Source organism: Hyperolius riggenbachi, chromosome 5 (assembly GCF_040937935.1).
Source record: "Hyperolius riggenbachi isolate aHypRig1 chromosome 5, aHypRig1.pri, whole genome shotgun sequence".
Classification (NCBI taxonomy): Eukaryota; Metazoa; Chordata; class Amphibia; order Anura; family Hyperoliidae; genus Hyperolius; species Hyperolius riggenbachi.
Window position 1 is genome coordinate 333622092 of NC_090650.1, and position 22354 is coordinate 333644445.

At 42.8% G+C, this 22354-nt stretch overlaps 1 protein-coding gene across 18 annotated transcripts in view; it reads left to right on the forward strand.

Moving 5' to 3' along the window:
• DTNA (dystrobrevin alpha) overlaps window positions 1–22354 on the forward strand; it is a 348338-nt gene that overhangs the window by 304538 nt on the left and 21446 nt on the right. For 14 of the 18 annotated variants that reach the window (XM_068237333.1, XM_068237332.1, XM_068237336.1 and 11 more), the window contains 7 exons: window positions 833–946; window positions 2663–2759; window positions 7410–7430; window positions 10235–10394; window positions 13953–14042; window positions 19953–20118; window positions 20861–20987. In XM_068237333.1, coding sequence (XP_068093434.1) covers window positions 833–946; window positions 2663–2759; window positions 7410–7430; window positions 10235–10394; window positions 13953–14042; window positions 19953–20118; window positions 20861–20987 — 775 coding nt within the window. The remainder of the gene's footprint in view (window positions 1–832; window positions 947–2662; window positions 2760–7409; window positions 7431–10234; window positions 10395–13952; window positions 14043–19952; window positions 20119–20860; window positions 20988–22354) is intronic. The other 4 variants (XM_068237341.1, XM_068237346.1, XM_068237349.1 and 1 more) reach the window with 1 other exon arrangement.

The following is a 22354-nucleotide window of genomic DNA, read 5'->3' on the forward strand; positions in this document are numbered from 1 at the left end:
TCCATGAGCCTCACAGACACGCTGGCTGTGAGCAGGTACCTTGCATGTGACTCATACACACAGCACACATACAGAGCCTGCAGGGGGCATGGAGGGGGTGTGCATAACTTCTCCCTATCACGGCAGAGGCAGTTCATTCCACCCTGGGTCAATAAACCTTGACAAAGAAAAGATTAGATATATTACAGAGACAGTGCAACTAGAAAAAAGGCTGCAGTAATCCAGACCACATTAGAACAGGTATAGGAACTTATAGGATAGAAGAAATAAGACTAAAAATTTTGTTACAGAGACTCTTTAAAGAGCAGTGTCCTCCATGTTGAAGAGATGTGACATTCAATATCGTCCCTCTTCATGCTCTTTTATTCAACTTATGTAATGACACCAGACACATGAAACAAGTTGCTTGGAAGAATTTTGCCAATACAAATTCAAACAAGCTCTGGTAGGGATTGATATGTTTAGATGTATTCAAGAATAAGGGATTGCACCCTCTGGGTGTATTATATAAAAAGTCCATTTACTGGGGATGGGAAGATTAAATGTCTAGGTATATCACATGAGACACATTAACTGATGGTGATATGTTTAGTTGGAGTGTATATGGAGCAGGGCCTTCAGCAAAAAGTGGCTACACATGGAGCTTTGCTAATGGTAGGAAATGGGAAATAGTGCTAAGATCCCATCCAAATTTTTATTTGGAGACTTGAGGCTTCTAGACAGATCTATTATGTTTAAATTATCCACATTCCTTTCTTTTCCTCTCATTAATGAAATGATGTTATACTTTAGTCTGCCTGATCACTGCATGTTTTCTTTTCTCTACCTTAAGAGAAATTTTGCAGGAAATACAGAGGTTGCGAATTGAGCATGAACAGGCTTCCCAGCCCACACCGGAAAAAGCACAACAGAATCCCACCCTGTTGGCTGAGCTTCGACTACTGAGGTAATCACTTCAATTGGGACGTTTAATACATTGGACCCCATCCAATTCACTTTTTCTCCTACGTTTTCTCCTTGGAGATAATTTTTCATCTTCTGTTTAAAATAACCTTTCAGCACTATGAAATTGAAAAAGTACCAAAAAGTAATATGAAACTTATTTCTGTAATTATTTAGTATTTTCTTGCTTGGTGGTAGTTTAACCTCCCTGGCGGTAACCTCGAGTCAGGTTCGGGTTGGTAAAAGGAAGCCAGGAGCGGTAAACCCGAGCCTGACTCAGGGTAGCCGCTGGGAGTTACGGGAGACAGTGCAGCTCTGTGGGCATTTAAACTCCCCTCCCGCAGGATCTAGATGCTGGTAGCCATTCTTCTTCTGGTCCTCAGAGGCTCTTGATCCCTTGGGTGAGATCGCCATACAGCGCCACACTGAGGATGGAGGAAGAATTGCAACCCTGGATCCCAGGAAGGTGAGTAAGTGCAGGGGCTCCCACAGATCTCACTGCAGTATAATGTTTTCCTGCTTTTAAAGAGAACCTGTACTGAGTAAAAATATTTAAAATAAACACATGAGGTAACTTCAAATAAACATTACATAGTTACCTTGCCATCAGTTCCTCTCAGAAGCTCACCATTTTCTTCTGATAATAATCCCTTCCAGTTCTGACAATATTTTGTCAGATTTTAAATATATCAGTTGCTGTCAATAAAATATTGGTTGCTGTCAGTTATAGCTGAGAGGAAAACTGATGTACCAGGTAATGTCTATGTTTCCCTATGGCTCAAGTGGGCGATGTTACAGTTTAACTGTGTGCTGACCAGGAAGCTGTTATGGGGTAACGGCCATTTTCAAAATGGAGGACGGAAAATTCCCTTGATCACATTGAACAAACAGGACGCGGGACAGGAGAAAGACACTGAGGAGTAGACTACATGGAAGGTAAGTATGACTTGTGTATGCTTATTTTGACTTTTAATTTTCAGTTCAGGTTTTCTTTAAGGTCTAAAGGCATGTGAAAAAACACTTTTAGAACCTAAAATCTGGAAATAATCAATACCGCCAGGCAGGTTAAATATATTTTATTGGTAATGTTTGACAAGGAGTTTGACTCTTGTAAACTCAGGTGACAAGTTAATGGGATATGGACCACTATGTCTTGCTAACTCCAGTAAATTCTCTCCTCCATTTCACTCATCTAACTAACCTCCCCCCTGCAACTTTGTCTTCCTTTATCGCTTCTTTGACCTTTAGTGTGTGTGACCTTGCCTACCCTGCTCACCTTCCTTAGCCACCCAGTGTGCACTTCCTCCTTCACCACTATTGCCAGTCTCTCTACCTCCATCCCACTCCCTTACAGTTTAACAGTTGTACCCTTTACCACTGCCTTCTCCAGCACAATTTTTGTTTCCCAAGTTGTGTGCTTCCATCCACTCTAACTGGCTTTTTCCAGCCTCTTGACCTCTTGACCTCATCTACCTAGCCTCACTGTCCAACATGTGCTGTGCCTAATGGACACCAGTTTGTGAGCTTAAAAAATAGCAAATATGTTTTTCATTGATTTCTTTAGTCTTGAAGATAATAGATGACTCAAGTAAAGTAAACAATAACATATCTCTTTTGCAATTTCCATAGTAAGCGAGTCTAACCAATAGTTTTGCGTGCCATGTGCTCTCCTGAAGAGTAATGTATGGAAAACATTCTTAACTAATTTATCCTTCTACAGACAGCGCAAAGATGAACTTGAGCAGAGGATGTCTGCCTTGCAAGAAAGCAGGCGAGAGCTGATGGTCCAACTTGAAGGGCTTATGAAACTTCTGAAGGTGAGATGTGTGGCAGAGGTTCATGTCTGATAGAAGCAGAAATCTAAACTGCTCTAGACTCACTGTACACATGTATCTGTAAATGTTTCAAGAACGCAGGTCAGTTCATGACGTTTTGAAAGTAAACATTTTTCATAACGAGCCAAGTGCTTTCAGGGAGTGACATGTCTGGACTGTAGGCATTCCAGTTTAAAGTGAATCTTAACCGACATGGGTAAAAAAAATGTTTCACTTACCTTGGGCTTCCACCAGCCCCCTGCAGACATTCTGTGCCTTTGCCATCACTCACCGATCAGCCGGACCCCTGCAGCGGCTCTTTAGTTTTTGGTGACAAGCCAGTCAACTGGCCAGTGTGCATACTCAATCGTGCTCCTGCCACCGTGACTGTCCTGCACATGTGCAGTACGCGTACTATGTACATACGTACGCTTAGTATCCATACTGTGCCTGCGTAGGACGGCCACGGTGGTGGGAGAGCGATCGAATATGTGCACAGCCAGGGCCGCGAAGGCGCACTAACCCGGGCCCTGGCCAGTCAGCTAAAAAGAAAGTGAACCACTGCGGGGGACCGGATGATTGGTGTGTGATTTTGAGGACACAAGACGTCTGCAGGGTGCTGGTGGAAGCTCCAGGTAAGTGAAACTTTTTTTTTTTTCCCCCTTATCAAGTAAGGTTCACTTAACACCTGAGCTCTTTGCCTAAATCATGTTTAAAATACAAGTACATGTTCTGCACATTCCTGCTAAAATAAGTTATAACCAAGAGACACACACACACATACTTGTACTCCCTTACGATCTTTAAAATTTTGATTCTTCAGACTACAGTCTTTACTACTGTGCTTCCAACTATCCTAAATAAGCCTATGCTTAGGAAAGGCTTATGTTTTCTTTTACGCATGGTAGGGATTTAACTTGTATTTATGGATGCATCTGTAAACTGTATTCACAAGTAGTGGTTTTTGGAAATGTTTCTAAACCCATGTAGTGATTTCCAGTAGTATATTGTACCTTTATTTTAACCACTTGCATGGCAGCAGTCTCTGGTCCCTTAAAGAGCTGACTGATTCCCAGTGATGACAGGGTCAGGAACCAATGAAATCTGCTCCTGACCGGCTCACAGAGCTCTGCCATCATAGCAACGGCAGATTTAGGGGCCTGCGGCGATGAGTGATCGGCAGTAACGGCTGGTCCATGCGAGAACGGTAATTGAAATTTATGCCCTTACAGGAATAAGCAGCCACAAACTGGGTGTAGATTTAAATTACTGCGGTCCGGAAGCGGTTAATGTGGTGTCCCCGAGAGCTTTAAGATCACATCCATTATGGTAAAGCCAGTTGTGTGTGGCCCAGTGTCAGTCATGTAGAGAATGCGAAGACACAACAACAAGTTATTTCGGTAATACCTTTAATGGCTAACTGTTCAAGACGTCTTAAACATTCAAAGCTTTAAAATACTTTCCAGGCATGATACATAACTGGATCAGAACCATACAGAAAGCTTGCAAAGAAATCCTGTACAGTAAAAGGTATTACCTTTTTATTATGTCTTTGGAGCCATCCATTATTGACTTTAATCTTTGTCCGTTGTGTAGACATTTCTTTTAATTAAGTTATATACTGTAGATAAAGAAATACATACCTTATTTTCAGTTTTATGTAAAGGAATGTAGCTTTATTTGCCATTGCAGTTTTTCAAGGACTGGTGTACATCTCCCCATCTTTACTTCTGAAAAAAACTTGGATGTTATTTTTATTCCCAGTCATGTTATTGAACTATTACCATTTAACCTAATTAGTTATGAGTTAACCCAATTAAGTGAGGTTTTTTTAGCATTACACCTCTTTTCCAGATTTATTATGCCCCTGTTCTTACTTTTTTTTTAAACTATTTTAGTCATTCATTTCAAGATTAGCATTTATACAGTGTGGCTCATAATTATTCATACCCCTGGCAAATTTTAACTTAAAGTTACTTTTATTCAACCAGCAAGTAATTTTTTGACAGGAAATGATATAGGTGTCTCCCAAAAGATAATAAGACTATGAACAAGAGGCATTATTGTGAAAAAAAAAATTCCAGCTTTTATTTACATTTGAGCAAAAAGTGTACAGTCAGAAGTTATTCATGCCCTTCACAAACTGTCAGTCTGTGGGGAAATCCAAAGTTCTCTTCCATTGCAAATAGTCCAAGCTGTTCTAAAGCATCCTAATTACCCTGATCAATTGGGAACATCTGTTTTAATCAACTCAACAGGTAAAAAGCAGCAGCTCTCTGGTTTGTGGACAGTCATGGCTAAGACGAATGAACTCAGTGAGGACCTGGCTGTGCAAGTCAGGAAAGGGCTAAAAGGCCATTTCTAAATGTTTTCAAGTTCTAACGGCTAAAAAAATTCTCAGCTTTTATTTACATTTACAAGTGTAGAGCCCAAAATGATTCATACCCTTCTCAATAATCAATAGAAAAGCCTTTATTAACTATTACAGCAATGCAAAGCTTCCTATAATTGCAGACCAGCTTTTTCAATGTCTCCACAGATATGTTTGCCCATTCTTATTTAGTAATGAGCTCCAAATCATTCCGGTTGGAGGGTCTTATTGCCATCACCCTGACCTTTTGCTCCTTCCACATATTCTCAATCGATTCAAGTCAGGACTCTGGTTGGGCCACTCCACAATGCTAATGTTGTTGTCTGCTAACCATTTCTTCACCACTTTTGCTGCGTGTTTTTGGGTCGATGTCATGCTGAAATGGCCACTAGTTCCCAAGGTCAAGTTTCTTTGCAGACTTCCTGATGCTGTCATTGAGAATCCTCATGTATTGCTCATTTTTCATGGTGCCATTTACTGTGATTAGGTTCCCTGGTCCATTGGCTGAAAAGCACCTCCCAGAGTATTAGGTTCCCACCACCATGTTTGACAGTGGGGATGGTGTTCTTTGGGTTGAAGGTGTCTCCTTTTTTACGCTAAATGAAGGTAACATCATTGTGACCAAACAATACAATTTTTTTTTCATCTGACCATAACACTGAAGACGACAAGTCTTCTTCTGTGTCCAGATAAGCATTTGCAAAGGCCAAGCAAGCTTTTGTGTGCCTTATCTGGAGAAGTGCGTCCTCCTTGGTCTGCATCCGTGGAACCCAGCAGTGTGCAGTGTCCGTTGGATTCTCTGCCTTGAGACTTTCTCATCAGCAGATCCCAGATTCACCAGGATGGCCTTGGTGGTGATCCCTGGATTCTTTTTCACCACTCTCACTATCCTCCTGGCCAGCACAGTTGTCACTTTGGATTCCAACCACGTTCTCTGAGATTTTCCACACTTGTATTTTTTTAATAATACTTTGCACTGTAGCCACTGCAACTTGAAAACATTTAGAAATGGCCTTGTAGCCCTTTCCTGACTTGTGAGCAGCCACAATGGGCATCCGCCAGTCCTCGCTGAGCTCCTTTGTCTTAGCCATGGCTGTCCACAAACCAACTGCAGAGAGCTGCTGTTTTTCACCTGTGAGTTAATTAAAACAGCTGTTCCCAATTATTCAGTATAATTAGGATGCTGTGGAACAGCTTGGACTATTTGGAATGGTATAGAACTTTGGATTTTCCCACAGACTGTGACAGTTTGTGAAGGGTATGAATTATTTTGGACTGGACACTTTTTGCTCAAATGTAAATAAAACTGAGATTTTTTTTTTCCATAATAATGCATCTTGTACATTGTCTTATTTTTTTTTTGGGAGACATCTTTGTCATTTCCCATCAAAAAATTACTTGCGGGTTGAATAAAAGTAACTTTAAGTCAAAGGGGTATTAATTATGGACAGCACTGTATTTCATAAAACAAGAACATTTGCTGAGCATTATGGGATCGAAGTTCCCTACTGACAATCCTTTGCTGCAGTGAATCCTATCCTTACTCAGAACAAATTGTACAGTAGAGTCCAAACTTGCCACCCAAGAACTGCTTTAAGCAGTACATGACCAGAGGAATCAAAGCCTGACAAAGGTCCCGGCCCAAGATTTTTGCTGGCTTATGAAATAAGCTTCCATAGCTTGGCTTTTTCCTGGCATCTAAGAGGTATTGTGGTCACAATAAGTTAGCACAAGAAAAGCCAAAACTCAAATGCCAGGAAAATGCTTGCATTTAATTGTTGACACTTTTAAAGCATTTACTCAGTTCTGGCAGCAATTGCCAGTAATATGTTGTGTAAATGAGGCTTCAAAGTCTGTACTTACTACGCAATTTTTCCAGCAATTTTTTTAGTGCCTAGCGATCTTTTCCCCAATCTTGCGACATGGGTACAGGCACGCGATTATGCAAATGATGTTTGGCGATCGCGCCAACAATGACCATCACGGTGGATCGGATCTTTAAGATCCCTGGCAACTCCCATGCAAAGTACCACAATCATTTGAACTCTTGTTCGCGTCTGTGGTGTGCCATTGCGTATACCAGCCGGCAGGAAGATGGATCGGGTAACGTTGGGGACGTCGCTGTGATCCATCTTCTTGTGTCATTAGGTGAGTATTCAGCTTCAGACAAAGTTGTTTAGCCTCTGTTGAAGGATTTATACATGTTCTGTTCAAAAGATGGGTTTTTTGTCTCATCTCAGAGCTGTTTTCATTTCTGATTGTTGTGTATGACCATTTTACAGGAACAAGAACTGAGAGAGGCTGTAAGTCATTTGTTAATCATGGTTGTGGAACGTGCACGCATTGGTGTGCTGGCATGATGTAACCCAGGATAAATGATACCATGCTGACTTATTAGAGGGATTAAAACCTGATAAGAAAAATACTTCTGTTGATATATTCTGACAGAAGATTGTGTTGTGTGCTGTCATGAACCTTACTAACTGCACACCTTAAAAACCCTGGGCACTTTAGCCACTCACAAATTTAAAAGCAAGCTTTAAGATATGATTTATTTTTCATTTGGGCACAAAAATATGAATTACTTAACACATAAAACGAACATGTTTGTGCGTATATAAACAGTATGTTTGCATTTTATGAGCCTAATGGTGTATGTTAATAGAACAGATGATTAGTAGTAGTAGTAGTATTGTGGGGGATTCTTATAGGGTTAGAGGGTTGTCAGTCATTACATATGATTTATCATAGAATTGATATATAGTGTTTGTCAGTATTCATATTCTATATAGATTTATAGTTTGCTTATGTGCCAGAATACTGTGGCTAGGTGTATTTGTGAGACGTGTGTTCTTTCTGACTAGCTTTATTTCACCCTGCATATCACCTGCTTCTTAACAAAGTCTGAATAGTTATTGTTGTTCTTGGTAATGTTTAACCGCTTCGCATCCAGACCTTGTTTTCCCCTTATTGACCAGAGCAGTTTTGACGTTTTAGCTATGTCCCTATTCAATCAGCAATAACTTTATCCCTACTCACTACACCTAAATGATCTATATATCATTTTTTTCAAGACAAACCAGGCTTTCAATGGGGGGTATTTAGTCCCAAGAACAATTTTGTTTTCTAGGCATTTTAATTGAAAAAAGGGAACAAAAATAAAAAAAAATCATTATTTCTCAGTTTTTAACAATTGCAGTTTAAAAATAAAAAGTGCCACAGTGATAAAACCATTCCACCAGTTTTATGTCCCCCCTAATATAGTCAGATGTGCCCCGAGTATCAGCCCAACCTTCCAAGTTTAGCCAGATGTGACCCCAATATCAGCACCCCCAAATAGTCAGATGTGTCCCTTGTATCTACCACCCCCCAGTACAGAGAGACAGTAACGCCGCCAGGATTGGCACCCCTCATTATAGGCAGATGTGTCCCCAGGATAACATTTCCCCCATTATAGCCATATGTGCCCCTAGAATTGCCCCCCCCACCAATTATAGCCAGATGTGCCCCCAGTATTAGGTTACCCCCCCCCCCCCAGGTAACCAAATGATCCCCCATTGTTATATTGCATCCCCCAGTTACCCAGATGCCTGGCAGTTGTTTTGCACCCCATAACACCCCCCCCAACCACAGTGTGGATAGCCAGATGTGCGCCCCCCCCCCAATCAGGCAGCCCCTCCGTGCACAGATGGCCAAAAACATGTGAATAAAGCTGCCTCTCTCACCTTACCTCATTCCAGCGATGAGCCTGCAGCCCGAGCATCCGATCCCAGCTCTGAACTCAGCCGCGTATTGCCGGTAACCCGGGTCCCGGCTTGATGACGTCACCAAGCTGGGACCTGGGTTACCGGCAATACGCGGCTGAGTTCAGAGCTGGGGTCGGATGCTCAGGCTGCAGGCTCATCGCTGGAACGAGGTAAGGTGAGAGAGGCAGCTTTATTTAAATGTTTTTGTCTATCTGTGCACGGAGGAGGGGGAGATGAAGGATCAAGCTGTTTGCTACAGCGGTGATCGTTCATCCGCAGGGGGTCACTAATTGGCTACAAGGGAACATGTTCCCTTTTGCCAATTAGTAAGGCAGCCGACAGTGCCGGGGGGTGCTGAAGCGCACCCGATCGTGCACAGCAGGGCTGAAAGCAGGTCAGTATATCTACGTGGCTGTGGCTTGGAGGATGCCACAGCTGACGTAGATATACTGTAGTGGTGGGGAAAGTGTTTAATTAAAAAAAAACAGTGATCATGACTTCCTGTTGAGGTAAATATCCTCAGCTTTCCATTTTAATTATAAAACCCCCAAACCACCTATCATATTTTCTGCGTATTTAAGGATTACGAATAGGAACTTGTCAACAAAAATATTTTTTTTTTCAAAAAGACCTTGCTTTTTAGAAAATCTATTTAGATGACAGTTCCATTCTCTTGTCAAAAATGAAACTCCAGCTTCATTTTAAGCCACCTAGTTATGGTCACACACCTTGGCAGTCGCAAGATAGGGGGTTCCTGGGTGCTGACTCTTCTGATGCAAGAAAGGCATTTCTTTCAGCCAGGTACAGGGCACTCTTGCTGTATGCATTTCACTGACAAGATACGGATCAAGACTTTGTTTACAATTGGTAAATGGATAGCATTACTCGTCCCATCTGGAGCAATATCCATATATTTTTCCTACTTTTCTGAAGTTCCATTTCAAGGTTTTGACAAATCTGACTATATATACAGATTACTTATGATGGGGAGGGGCAAACAAGATACATAATATGTACCACACAAATCTTGTACAAAATGAGTATGTCAAGACTTTTTACAAGAACAGGTACATGGGAAAGCACTCTGTTATTGTGATTGTGTACATGATGGCCTCGCCTGTTCAAGAAAAAAACATGATGTATCTATTTTTCTAGGGCAATGCGGAAATGACATATCATGTTATATGTTGGAGCTAGAAGATTGGTTCTGATTATTGTATAGTCTTGAGTTATTATTGCACAATTAATAGTCACCCATATAGGTCAACTGTACATTCCTAGAATAACAAATGTGCTTTGCTTTGTATTGTATAGAAGGCCTCTTTACTTGCTTATTAACTTATTATATACTTATTTCACAGACTCAGGGGGCGGGCTCCCCTCGATCTTCCCCTAGTCACACCATCAGCCGGCCAATCCCAATGCCTATAAGGTCTGCATCTGCTTGCTCCACTCCTACACATACTCCTCAGGACTCCCTGACTGGTGTTGGGGGAGACGTGCAGGAGGCCTTTGCGCAGGGTATGTTTAATTGAAATGTCTTTCTCATTTATTCATTCTTCATGTAGTGTTGTAACTTATTTTGTTGCTTTAGTGTATTTTTGAAAGACACCATATACCGTAGATGGTTTTAACAGAGATGGTCGTAGTCAGCCAACTTCGCTACGCTGGAAATACGCGTAGTTTTACGCAATTACGCTTCGCCAAACTACGGCTTCGAAAACAAATATTCGCTTCGTATGCATTTCGTAGAATACGCGTTAAAATACGCAATTACGCGTAGTGCGAAGCGTAGTGTATGCGGATACTTATGCCCGTATGAAGAAAATTGTACGCATTAATTTCTTTATAAATGCATATACTGGGAACCCTTCTATGCATACATTCCCCTTTCCAATGCGTAAATTTGTATGCATACAATTGCATGTGGAAAAATAGACGCGAGTAATGCATTCGTAGTACACTACGCAATACACATGTTAACTACGCATAGTGGGCGTAAGCTACGCGTAACGGTACTTCGCTATGCGTAAATTCGTAAGCGTAGTTTTGAAACTTCGCCTATGAACTAAGATGCGTAGATGCAAACTACGATGCGTAAATTCGCACTGGCGTAGTTTCTGCTCATCCCTGGTTTTTAATTGTCTGGATTTATGGACTATTTGATAGAATTTTACTTTGAATGTTTGTATCTTGAAAACAAGTAATTAGCCTCATGTAATGGAAGACAAGCCTATGACAAAGGCATGTTTGTTCCCTCTTGCGTTGGTTATCACCAGACTGATGATTGCTGTGACAGCTTACATGTGATTGCTGTCTCATGCAGACATTCATGAACACGGCCATGCTGTTGAGGATTGACACCCTATATTCTTCTAACATAACATTGCCCGGTTTGAATCCCAGCCAGGGCACAGAGTCTGTATGTTCTCCCCATGTCTACGTGGGTTTCCTCTGGGCACTCCTGTTTTCTCCCACATCCCAAAAACATACAGATAAGTTAATTGGCTTCCCTCTAAATTGACCCTAGACTACAATACATGCACTACAGGATACATACATAAACATACGACTATGGTAGGGATTACATTGTGAGCCCCTCTGAGGGACAGTTAAATGACAAGACAATATACTCTGTACAGCGCTGCAGAAGATGTTGGCACTATATAAAAACGATATAATAATAAAATAATAAGTACCATTTCACTAGTGATAATCGTAATTTCCAAAAATACAGGGTTTCTGCCCATTAACGACCGCCTAACGCCGATAGGCGTCGGCAGGTCGAAGTGTTGTTACCATGGAAACGGCCGCTTGTTCAAGCGGCCGTTCCATGTCAGTTCACGGAGGGTGTCTCCGTGAACAGCCTGCGAGCCTCCGATCGCGGCTCACTGGCTAATTGTAAACACGCGGGGAAGAAATCCCTGCTGTTTACATCATACGCCGCTGCGCCATAAAGGAGATCGGCGATCCCCGGACTCTGATTAGCCGGGGATCGCCGGCATCTGATAGGCTGAAGCCTATCAGAGGCGGTGCAGGATGGATCTCCGTCCTGCGCCGCCCAGGGGAAGGAGGGAGGGAAAGGGAGCAAGGCTGCGAATTGCTGCGGAGGGGGGCTTCGAGGAGCCTACCCCCCCCCCCCCCCCGCTACCCACATAGTGCCGGTGGCAATCAGACCCCCCAGCAGGACATCTCATAATTGGATTCACCTGTGTATGTAGGTCAGGGGTCACTGAGCTTACCAAGCCAATTTGAGTTCCAATAATTAGTTCTAAAGGATTTGGAATCAATAAATAAATGATCAAATTTATGCACCTGCCTAATTTTGTTTAAACAATTGCACACTTTCTGTAAATCCAATAAACTTCATTTCACTTCTCAAATATCACTGTGTGTGTCTCCTTTATGATATATGTAACTGATATTTCTTATCGTAACAACCAACGATTTATACAGGAAAATCATGATGATTAAAAAGGCTGCCCAAACGTTTGCATCCCAATATATATATATATATATATATATATATATATATATATATATATATATATATATATATATATATATATATATATAATCTATAGTGTGTATTTAAAGGTGGTTAAGGGGCAAGCCCATTTATTATTATTAAGGATTTATATGGCGCTGACACCTTCCGCATTGCTTTATAGAGTACGTTGTCATGTCACTACTTAGGGGATCTTTCAATGTAATCCCTGCCGTAATTACAGTCCAGTCTCTATATGACGCACCACACTACACACAAACATTCTAGCAAGTTAAGAACATACAATCTCCATGTAGCTTGTGTCTTGTCCCAGATTTGAACTGGATGCTCCAGCATGCAAGACAAGAGTACTATCCACTATGCCACAGAGGTTTCCCCCAGTATATTTTTGCAGTGTGAATGGAAACTGGAGTGCCTGGAGGAAAAGCATCAATTAATGTTTGAAAAGCATTTATAAACGATTATAGATTACTCGTAACAAATCTATATGCATGTAGGGGTACCTAAGATGTACCCACAATAGTGGTACATGCTATAATAATGTTGAGAAACACTGATCTAAATGATTCCTTTGTATCCAGAAACTGATTTTTATTTTCTGCTTAGGTTATAGATTTAGCATTTCTTTTGATGAGTCATTGTTAATGTCCTTATGTACGTGATTAACATTCCCCTGTATTTCAGGTTCTGCATTAATATTTTATTTAATACGTGGACATAAACATTATGGTAGACATATACACCTTATAGACAATATACACATTATAGTGATTCACAGCATTTATACACTGCATACACAGCAAAGTAAACCTTGCATGGAATGCCAAGAATGAGCTTTCATCAGCAAGCAGATAGACAGAATGAACTGGTAGTTTGTAATGACTGTAATAATTGCTTTGCATGTTATATCATTCTGCAATACTGTCTACATTATAAAGCTGTGAGTCCTCTATTTTACAATAAGAGCCCCAATCGACTGTTAAGCTTGTATCACATTTTGAAGCTTCTTCATTTCATGTTACTAGGGTGATGTATGGGTCTACATTACCTATTTGGTGGTAGAGGGAAAAAAAACCTTCTAAAGCTGATTTGTCTGCAAACTGGAGAAAAAGATATGTGGGCTCTGACCAGGTTACATTCTCACCTGGTTATATACTGGGCCTTAGCCAAGTCTGGGAGTGGACTCTCTGTGGCTCCCCCCAACTGGGGGGGGGGGGGCAGCTACGGCTCTCCTGAGCAGTGCACATGCTTTGTGGGTATCAGTGCTACTTCCCATTTTTGGGGGGCACAAGGAGGCCTACACGCGGCGCCCCTGTTGAGATGCAAAGTATTTTGCATGGGCCAATTTCTGCAGGATATAGCAGTGCAGTGAGGTAGTTTTAGACCCTGTATATTCTGGCAGGCAGATGCTTTCAGCAATTGCTATGCCATTTTAAATTAGTCGATAGAAAATTTAGGTAGCCAGTATATAGCCATGCGAACCTGGTCCGAGCACATATCTCTTTTTCTCCAGTTTGCAGTAAAGCTGAATGTCTCATGATATTAATACTACTTTACTTTCTACCTGACAGGTGCAAGGAGAAATCTTCGGAATGACTTGCTAGTTGCAGCTGACTCCATCACTAACACTATGTCTTCTCTAGTGAAAGAACTCAAGTCAGGTAAGCTAGTGTCTCAGTGCTCCACTGCTTCTGGAGGAATTTGATTTTTCACTGAATATTCTACTTTGGTGTAAAGTTGGGTGTCCCAGAGTGTTCTATGCTGTTCTCCTTTCTGCAGCTGAACAACACACAGCATGGTCAGAGATCTTTTCTTTTGAGTGGACAGTGTAATGGTGCTTACACACGCACTACAGAAGCCAACGACGGGTTCGTCGGACCCTCACGCTGGGCGGACTTTCAGCAGACTATAGTGCGTATGTACGCACTGTCGGCGGACTGATAAGGCTGTTCCTGAGCGATCCGCCCAGCGGGAGGGTCCGACTGACCAGTCGTTGGCTTCTGTAGTGCGTGTGTACGCACCTTAAGTCAGCAGCTACCTGCTGAGCTCACCACTGTGCTCTCTGCATTTCCCACCTTAGGCACCTTTCACACTAGGTTTGTTGCTGTCAGCTATAACTGAACAGACCACTGATGTGTAGCCCAGGTGAAGGGAATGTCCATGTTTCCTTCTGACTCCATTCACATATACGCATTTTACCTGAATGTTTTTTTTTTTTTCACAATGCACTGCTATGGATCAACTGATCAGTTAAAGCTCATCAGTTTTTCAGTGTACAGTGTGAAAGAGGCCTAAGCTCACACTGTTCTGTCAATAGACTGACAAAATTATAGCACATAGACTTGCCTCTAATTCATTAACTTCCATGGTGCTTTACAATGGAAGGCATAAACAAGGGTACATCATATACAGACATTACTCTACATGACCACACAGACATTGGTACAGAGTATAGCAGTAGTAGACAACAGTATAAGTTACAGTGGCAACTTGATGATGATTAACAAAACATACAGCATTTTTTAAAGACCCAAAAGGGAGAGAGCTCATTGCGAGCTTACATTCTAAAGAACACGGAGGTGGGGAACTACATAAAGATTACATCCAGGGTGGTTGGCAGTGAGCTTTATACAGTATATCATAAATACCCTGCATGAAGACCTTGTGTGAGTATTCGCTAACCACTTAAGGACCAGCTAACGCCCATAGGCGTCAGCAGGTCTTAAGTGGGTTACCATGGAAACAGCCGCTCGATCGAGCGGCCTTTCCTTGTCAGTTCACGAAGGGTGTCTCCGTGAACGGCTGGAGAGCCGCCGATCGCGGCTCGCTGGCAAAATGTAAACTCGCGGGGAAGAAATCCCCGCTGTTTACATCATACCGGCGCTGCTGCGCAGCAGCGCCGTGACGTAGATCAACGATCCCCGGCCTCTGATTGGCCGGGGATCGCCGGCATATGATAGGCTGAAGCCTATCCTTCAATGCGCAGGAAGGATATCCGTCCTGCGCAGCCCATGGAGGGAGAGGGAGGGACGGGAAGGCAGGGAGCGCGGAAAACGCTGCGGAGGGGGGCTTTGAAGAGCCCCCGCAGATCACAAACAGCCGGCGGCGATCAGACCCCCCCCAGCAGGACATCCCCCTAGTGGGGAAAAAAGGGGGGGAAGTCTGATCGCCAAGGCTCAATCCTGATCGGTGCTGCGGGCTGGAGAGCCCACGCAGCACCGATCACTGCAGAAAGCCCTGGTCCTTGGCTGCACAAACAGTAAATCTCTATGGACTATATTAGGTAGCACGGTGGCATAGTGGATTGCACTCTTGTCTTGTAGTGCTGGGTCCCTGGTTCGAATCTCAGCCAGGGCACTATCGGCGCTGAATTTGTATATTCTCCCCCCTGTTTGCGTAGGTTTCTTCTGGGCACTCCGGTTTCCTCCCACATGCCAAAAATATACAAATACATTAATTTGCTTTCCCCTAAATTGTCCCTAGACTATGATACATGCACTACATGATACATACATAGCAAAAAAAGAAGTGTCAGCAGCACCGCTAAAGTGAAAAAGATAGCTCTTTTATTTGTGCAATAAAATCGCATAGAAGATGATCAATTCTTCGAATAATATTGGCTAAAGGATCACCACCAAGTTTTAAATAGACGTCCGTATTCATGCAGATGTTTTTACGCGTTGTTTTCATATGTTTACGCGTCTGAATACAATCTATGCGTACATTTTTACGCGTCATGTGACTTTTTGCGCGTACACGGCAGTTCCCCATCAGGTCAGTTTTTTCCTTTTGGGTGTGGTTTAGCAGCCGTTTTTTCTGTGGGAGTGTTGTTTGACAGTGATGTCATTTGTGGGATGTACTTCCTGTGTACTGAAGTTCCCCATCAGGTCCTCTTCTTTTTGATCTGCTCTGATTGGTCACTTCTCAAGTCCTATTTGTGGATTGGTTAACATTTGAATGTGTAGCCATATAAAAGGAGGTATGTGAACACTGTTTGTCATTATGAGCTTGCAGCCTGAAGAAGAAGCATGTCGCTTCGAAACAGCGGACTGTAGTTGCCTTCAGCTCTATCTTTGCTATGTGATTTTATTGCACAAATAAAAGAGCTATCTTTTTCACTTTAGCGGTGCTGCTGATACTTCTTTTTTTGCTATCTTTGAACTTGATGAGCAACAAGTTCTGATCAGCTATAGCATGCTAGTCTCCAATTAGAGTGCTGGGTCAAACAACTGTTTGCATGATACATACATAGACATATGACTATGGTAGGTATTAGATTCTGAGCCCCTCTGAGGGACAATTAATTGACAAGACAATATACTCTGTACAGCGCTGCAGAAGATGTCAGTGCTATATAAATACAAAATAATATTTTTTTTTGTTGTGATCTTATTGTTAAGATTGTTGATGTTTGCCATAGATTTAGAGTCACCAGGTGCATGAACATTGCTAAGCCTTATAAATGTGAACATTTCTTTCACTAAGGTTTTATTCATTAAATAAACATATTCAAAAAACATGAATAACAGAATATAATTCATTCTGATTGTACACACACAGTTTATATGTAAACATATAAACAAACAAACATATGTATAGACATATAAACAAACAAGATTGATTATTGAGGTGATCAGGCACTATGATTGGGGTTTGGGAATGATAGTTCCCTTTCCCCATTCCCCGGGCAGTTGGCCGGAAGTGAGTGCATGCGCGTGTGCATGCACATGGACGTCAGGGAGCACTTTATGCAATGAATGACACCTGCCATTGGCAAGTGTCATTCAAGTGATCAGACACTGCGATTGGGGTTCGGGAATGGTGGTTCCCATTCCCTAATAACCAAGCAGCCAGGCAGGTGGCAGCGAATGATGGTGTCATACTTAGATCTACGCCCCTGGAGCTAAAATTAAGTCTCCAGGGGTGTAGATATGCTGTATAAAATATAGTAACTGGTAAACATATCAACAGAGACCTTATGCCACTGAGCAAGTTCCATCTGTAAATTCAGTTCATATTCCAAGTCCAACATATTTTTTTTTTAACTTCAGTAATTATTCCTAATATGTGAGAGATAACACTTTTGGGAATTTGCTCAGAGAGATCTAGGCTCTCTTAGAAAGTGCAGTACAATGTTTTAAGAAAAAATTGCGTTATTTGGCAGTATCTAAAGCAGGGGTCACCAAATGTTTTGGGTCGAGGGTCGGGTTAACATACGTCAGTCTGTTGGGGGGCCGGAGTGTACATAAAATGATGTGGAAGTCTTTGCAAGCCAGACAGTGAAGCATACCCAGGTGACAACCTGCATTGGACAGCAGCGTCACCTGATGTGGAATTTGATTGGGAACCAGCGAATGATTGCTTTCTGGCTTCCATGTGGATTGGTGTTGCCAGCACTGCTATTCTATATGCGGATCACCAATATTTAAAGATGTAGCTGACTGCATCTATAAGTAATACATTTTTTGTGTGGGGGCCGGTAAAAAAGCCTCAGGGGCCCACATTCGGCCCGCAGGCCTTAGTTTGAGGATCCCTGCTCTAAAGTGTTCAGTAAATGGGACCGGTTTGTTAAATCATATGATAGAGAAGTCTAAAAATCTGTCCCCTAACCAAAGCTTATTGGAAAGGTGCAGGGAGTTAGATTCCTACCAGTGAAAGCGATAGCTATCTAGGAAAGCCGGGGGGAAATTCTGTGTGCCCTATAAATATAAATTTCACAACATTTTCAAGTTTCCCTTTGCAAAAGAGAAAACCTGTTATTTATAAGCACTTCATTTTTCTGAGTCAAGCAGATATTATGGTATATGGATAGTTACTTCCACTTGAAGAGGTACACTGTGGCTTCTTAGCATTGCCGCTTTTGCATATTGCTGTGTTTATAGCTGTATAGTAATTCAAGCAGAGAAGCCAAACCCACACATAATGGCATAGGACAACAAGAGCCCAAGGTCTTTACATATGTCAGCGGTGAGATAAATGCAAACAAAGGAGCATGCATAGTAAAACACCATTCAAAAAAATGCTTTAAAAGAGCACTTTATATTTCTGCATCATTGTGAATTCAGCTAAAAAAAATCTCCTTTCCCTTTGAATGTGTGTTAGTAATTAGTGCACTTGCGCTCCTAGTATTTGGGGCAGTGGGTTGCACGCTTAGTAATTGTAGATCATGTATGCTTACAGTGCATAAGAGGTGTAACTATAGCCACAGTAATCATTGCAGATGTATACAGTCCCAAAGATTGCAGAGGCCTGGAGATGGTTTGCTTAGGCTCGCCCTTGTTAGCCCTAAAATATTGATAGCATAGTGTGGATGAGAGTAGCAACATGCCTGGTACATGCAGAGGCCATGCAGAGCAATGCAGCATGTGAGCATGTGTCAGAGGCCCTGGAGCTGGCATCGTGTTTCCAAAGCAGTGTTGGTTACCTGTGCTCTGCTTATAAGATGCTTTTGTGCTGTTTGTGTGTTACAGATATGGTGTAATTTCCCCACAATGCCTTTGCTGGTTTAGTGAACTGTGGATGGGCGGATAATTATTAGCATAAAGGGAACTTTGGTTTGGGCACTGATTACTAGTATATTGTCTGTTAAAGGGCACTGACTGGCTGCTAAAGACCTGATCAGCAGTGTAATGGTACTGGGGGCTGAGGGGCACTGAATACCAGGTGATGGGGTGTCCATCACCAACTGTGTAAAAGGAGATTGGTGGGCAACATCCATAAGCTGTTACAGGTCCAGACAGACCTGGTTCAAACCATAATGGGGCCCCAAGGCAAATGTAACCTGGGGGCCCCCTGAACCCAACCCCCCCCCCCCCCCCCAGTTCAGCCCCATGGCTCCTGAGCCAGCTGCCAGTGCCCTTGTCCTCCAGATCTCTTCCCTCAACTTTAATGTGCTCACCGGGGGCCCCTGCACCATTTTTAGCAGCATAGCAACTCACCTCTCCCATCTCGCAGCTCCTCCATTAGTTTGTGCCCTCATCATCTTCCCCACAGGAGGGCCTCTTCTCCATTACCTGGCACGTTATCCATAATGTGACAGGTCATGAAGAAGAAGGAGCCAGGGGGTATGAAGATGGTGAGCACAGGAGGAGCAGCAGCTGGGACAGGTGAGTTGCTACACTGTAAAAACAGCGCAGGGGCCCCAAGGATTACAAGTTGGGGGAGACCTGGGGGCCCAGCAGCGCTCAGGGGCCCTGGGGCAATTGCCTCCTTTGCCTCTATGGTAGCACTGGCCCTGAGTCCAGAGGGCCTACTGACAATCAAGGGTAATAAGTGCTGGGAGGACTCCCTGACTAGGCTTGTAATGGGTGCTGGGATTCCAAAACCACCAATGTAATGGGTGCTGACCAGCGGTGTACTGGATGCTGACCATCAGTGTAAGGGATGCAAGGGGTGGAGTACTGACAAAATTGGACTCATTGATGACTTTTCACTTCCAGTCTGGGGTTCCCATTGTTGTTAGAGTAAAAGCCAAATAAAGGACTGCCCAAGCACCAGTGAGATGTCGCTGTTAATTAAATGTCTCTGCATTAAACACCTGTAAGAGTGTGTGTCTGTGTACTTTTTTTCAGATGTAGGGAATGAAGGAGAAGGCAGTGTGGACACAGATTACAGGGTTCACTTTGATGATTTGGTCCCATCCCCGACTTCAGAAAAAGCCTTCCTAGCCCAGATCCAAGCCCGGAAACCAGCATACAACCACAACTCATCTGCTACTGGCAACATTCACACTGATATGTATGTATACATATGAAAATTTCAAGCCAACTTATGTACTGAACCAGGTTTTCTGCTAAATTATTATTCATTAATAATTATTAATTAATTATTCATATTAAACCTAATTCTCATTCACTGAACTATCTAACAACCACAAATGAAACACAGAAAGGCAATATGTGTTTTTCTTAAAGCGGATCTTTAGAGTAAATTTTAAAATCCTGCAGCCTCCTAGTAAAAGAAAAGGATAGTTACCTGAAGAGCCTTGTCCTGCAAAGCCTTCCTGAAGACCCTGCATCACTCCACTTCCAGCGCCTGGCCCCGCCTCCCCCTCTCTCCCCGGCGAAAAAATGCCAAGTTATTTACTGCAGTAAACATCTTGGCATTTTTCTCCGGGGAGAGGGGGAGGCGGGGCCAGGCACTGGAAGTTGAGTGATGCAGGGTCTTCGGGAAGGCTTCGCAGGACAAGGCTCCTCAGGTAACTATTTTTTTTTACTAGGAGGCTGCAGGATTTCAAAATTGACTCTGGAGATCCGCTTTAAACATTTGTGTGCTGTACTTCTGTGAGAAGAGTAGAGAAGACCCTCCAATAAACTATCTTGCTGTATACAGGAAGTTGGGTATAGTGCAAGTATAGTATACCTGCATGTAAAATATTTTGATTGGTCCTGAAAAATATAGCTATCTTGCAGATGTCAATGTACAGCTGCTTTCATAGTGAAGATGCGCTTGCATTTCTGAGCCCTTCTCCCTTTTGTAGGGGACCTGATGACCCATATAACAGGCAGGATGACGAAACCTATGAGAATGACTCTGTGCGCCAACTAGAAAATGAGTTGAAAATGGAAGAGTATCTAAAGCAGAAAATGCAAGATGAAGCCTACCAGGTAAAGAGCCACATTGTGTCCATTAGTCTGGTATTCATTGAAGCATAAGCAAAAAAAATAAAAAAATAAATAAGCAGGCTAAATTCACACTAGCATGGGATTCTGGTGTTTCCCTGTTGCTCCGTGATGCCATTCTCGCCAACATGCAGCATCAACATTGATGCCATGTGGCATTTAGTGAACATTTACTGCAGCCTCTCTTGGCCATCTCACAGGCGTCCCATGTTGATATGTTGACTTCCCTACGGGAGATTACCATACAAAATAGATGCTGTATGATATTGCACTAAACATTGGGAAACATCAGGGCAAGTATGATACAGCACCCCATTCCCAGCAGCAAGAAACACCTGGGCAAATGTAGCCTAAAGGTGAAGGAGCATTTAAATAAGGATTGTCCCGTGTCAGCTGTAAAGGATAGTAGTTAAATACATAAGCCTCCCACCTCCAGTTGTTTCTGTCTAACAACCCACCACCCCCCCACCACCACCCAAAAAAAAAATAAAAAAACAAACATAAGATGGGCCGGAAAAAGTCTTCTGTCAGGGTGAAGTTGCTTTTCAATAAGGTGTTGGCCTTTCTACATTACAGCTTTAGCTCCCCCTTCCCCCCCCCCCCCCCCCCCCCAACTACTGAAAGCTCTGCTTCCTGAATACCTTTCTCTGGATAAAAAGGAGACAACCTCTCTAAAGCCAGCATAGATTTGTGGACCGCTAACATGCGGTAAACGGCCCATTGTAGTGTTTCCATGCACTTTGAAGGCGTACGAGAGATATCGGCGCGGGAGACTTGGGCGCAGGATACAGCCGGTATATGACTGATCCTGCTGCTGCACAAGTCCCAGCCGTATTAAATACTATTCCCCCTCCAGGCCGCCAATTATGGTGGGGAATTAAATAATTCGGCTTCCAGCAATAGCTGGAGGCCGAATTATAGTGTTTTAAAAGTAACTTCAGCTCCGTCTTCTGACGGTGCCGAAGTTCCTCCCTGTGCGCTGCTATAGTCGTAATTCCTATTACGGCCTATGGTGGCGCCGGCTGCGCCCAAATCTCCAGCGCTGTATTAACAGTGTTCGCTTTGGAGGGCAGGCAGTATCATACACTGAATAACTTTTCTTCTGTCTTTTCCAGACATATGAAAGTCTTGTAGGTCACTCATGCCTGATGCTAATATCCACCTAATCACTTCTCAACCTTATTTTCTGATGACTTATGCTAGCTAATGGTGAGGAGAGCTCACCCGGGGTCAGCTGTGACTGCACTGCTTAGTAGTTAGAGCTGCAAGATTTTCATTTGGCTGGTAAGCGAGAAGAAACGCTGTTAGTAAAAAAACAAAAACACACACACACAAAAAAACAGCATTTGTGC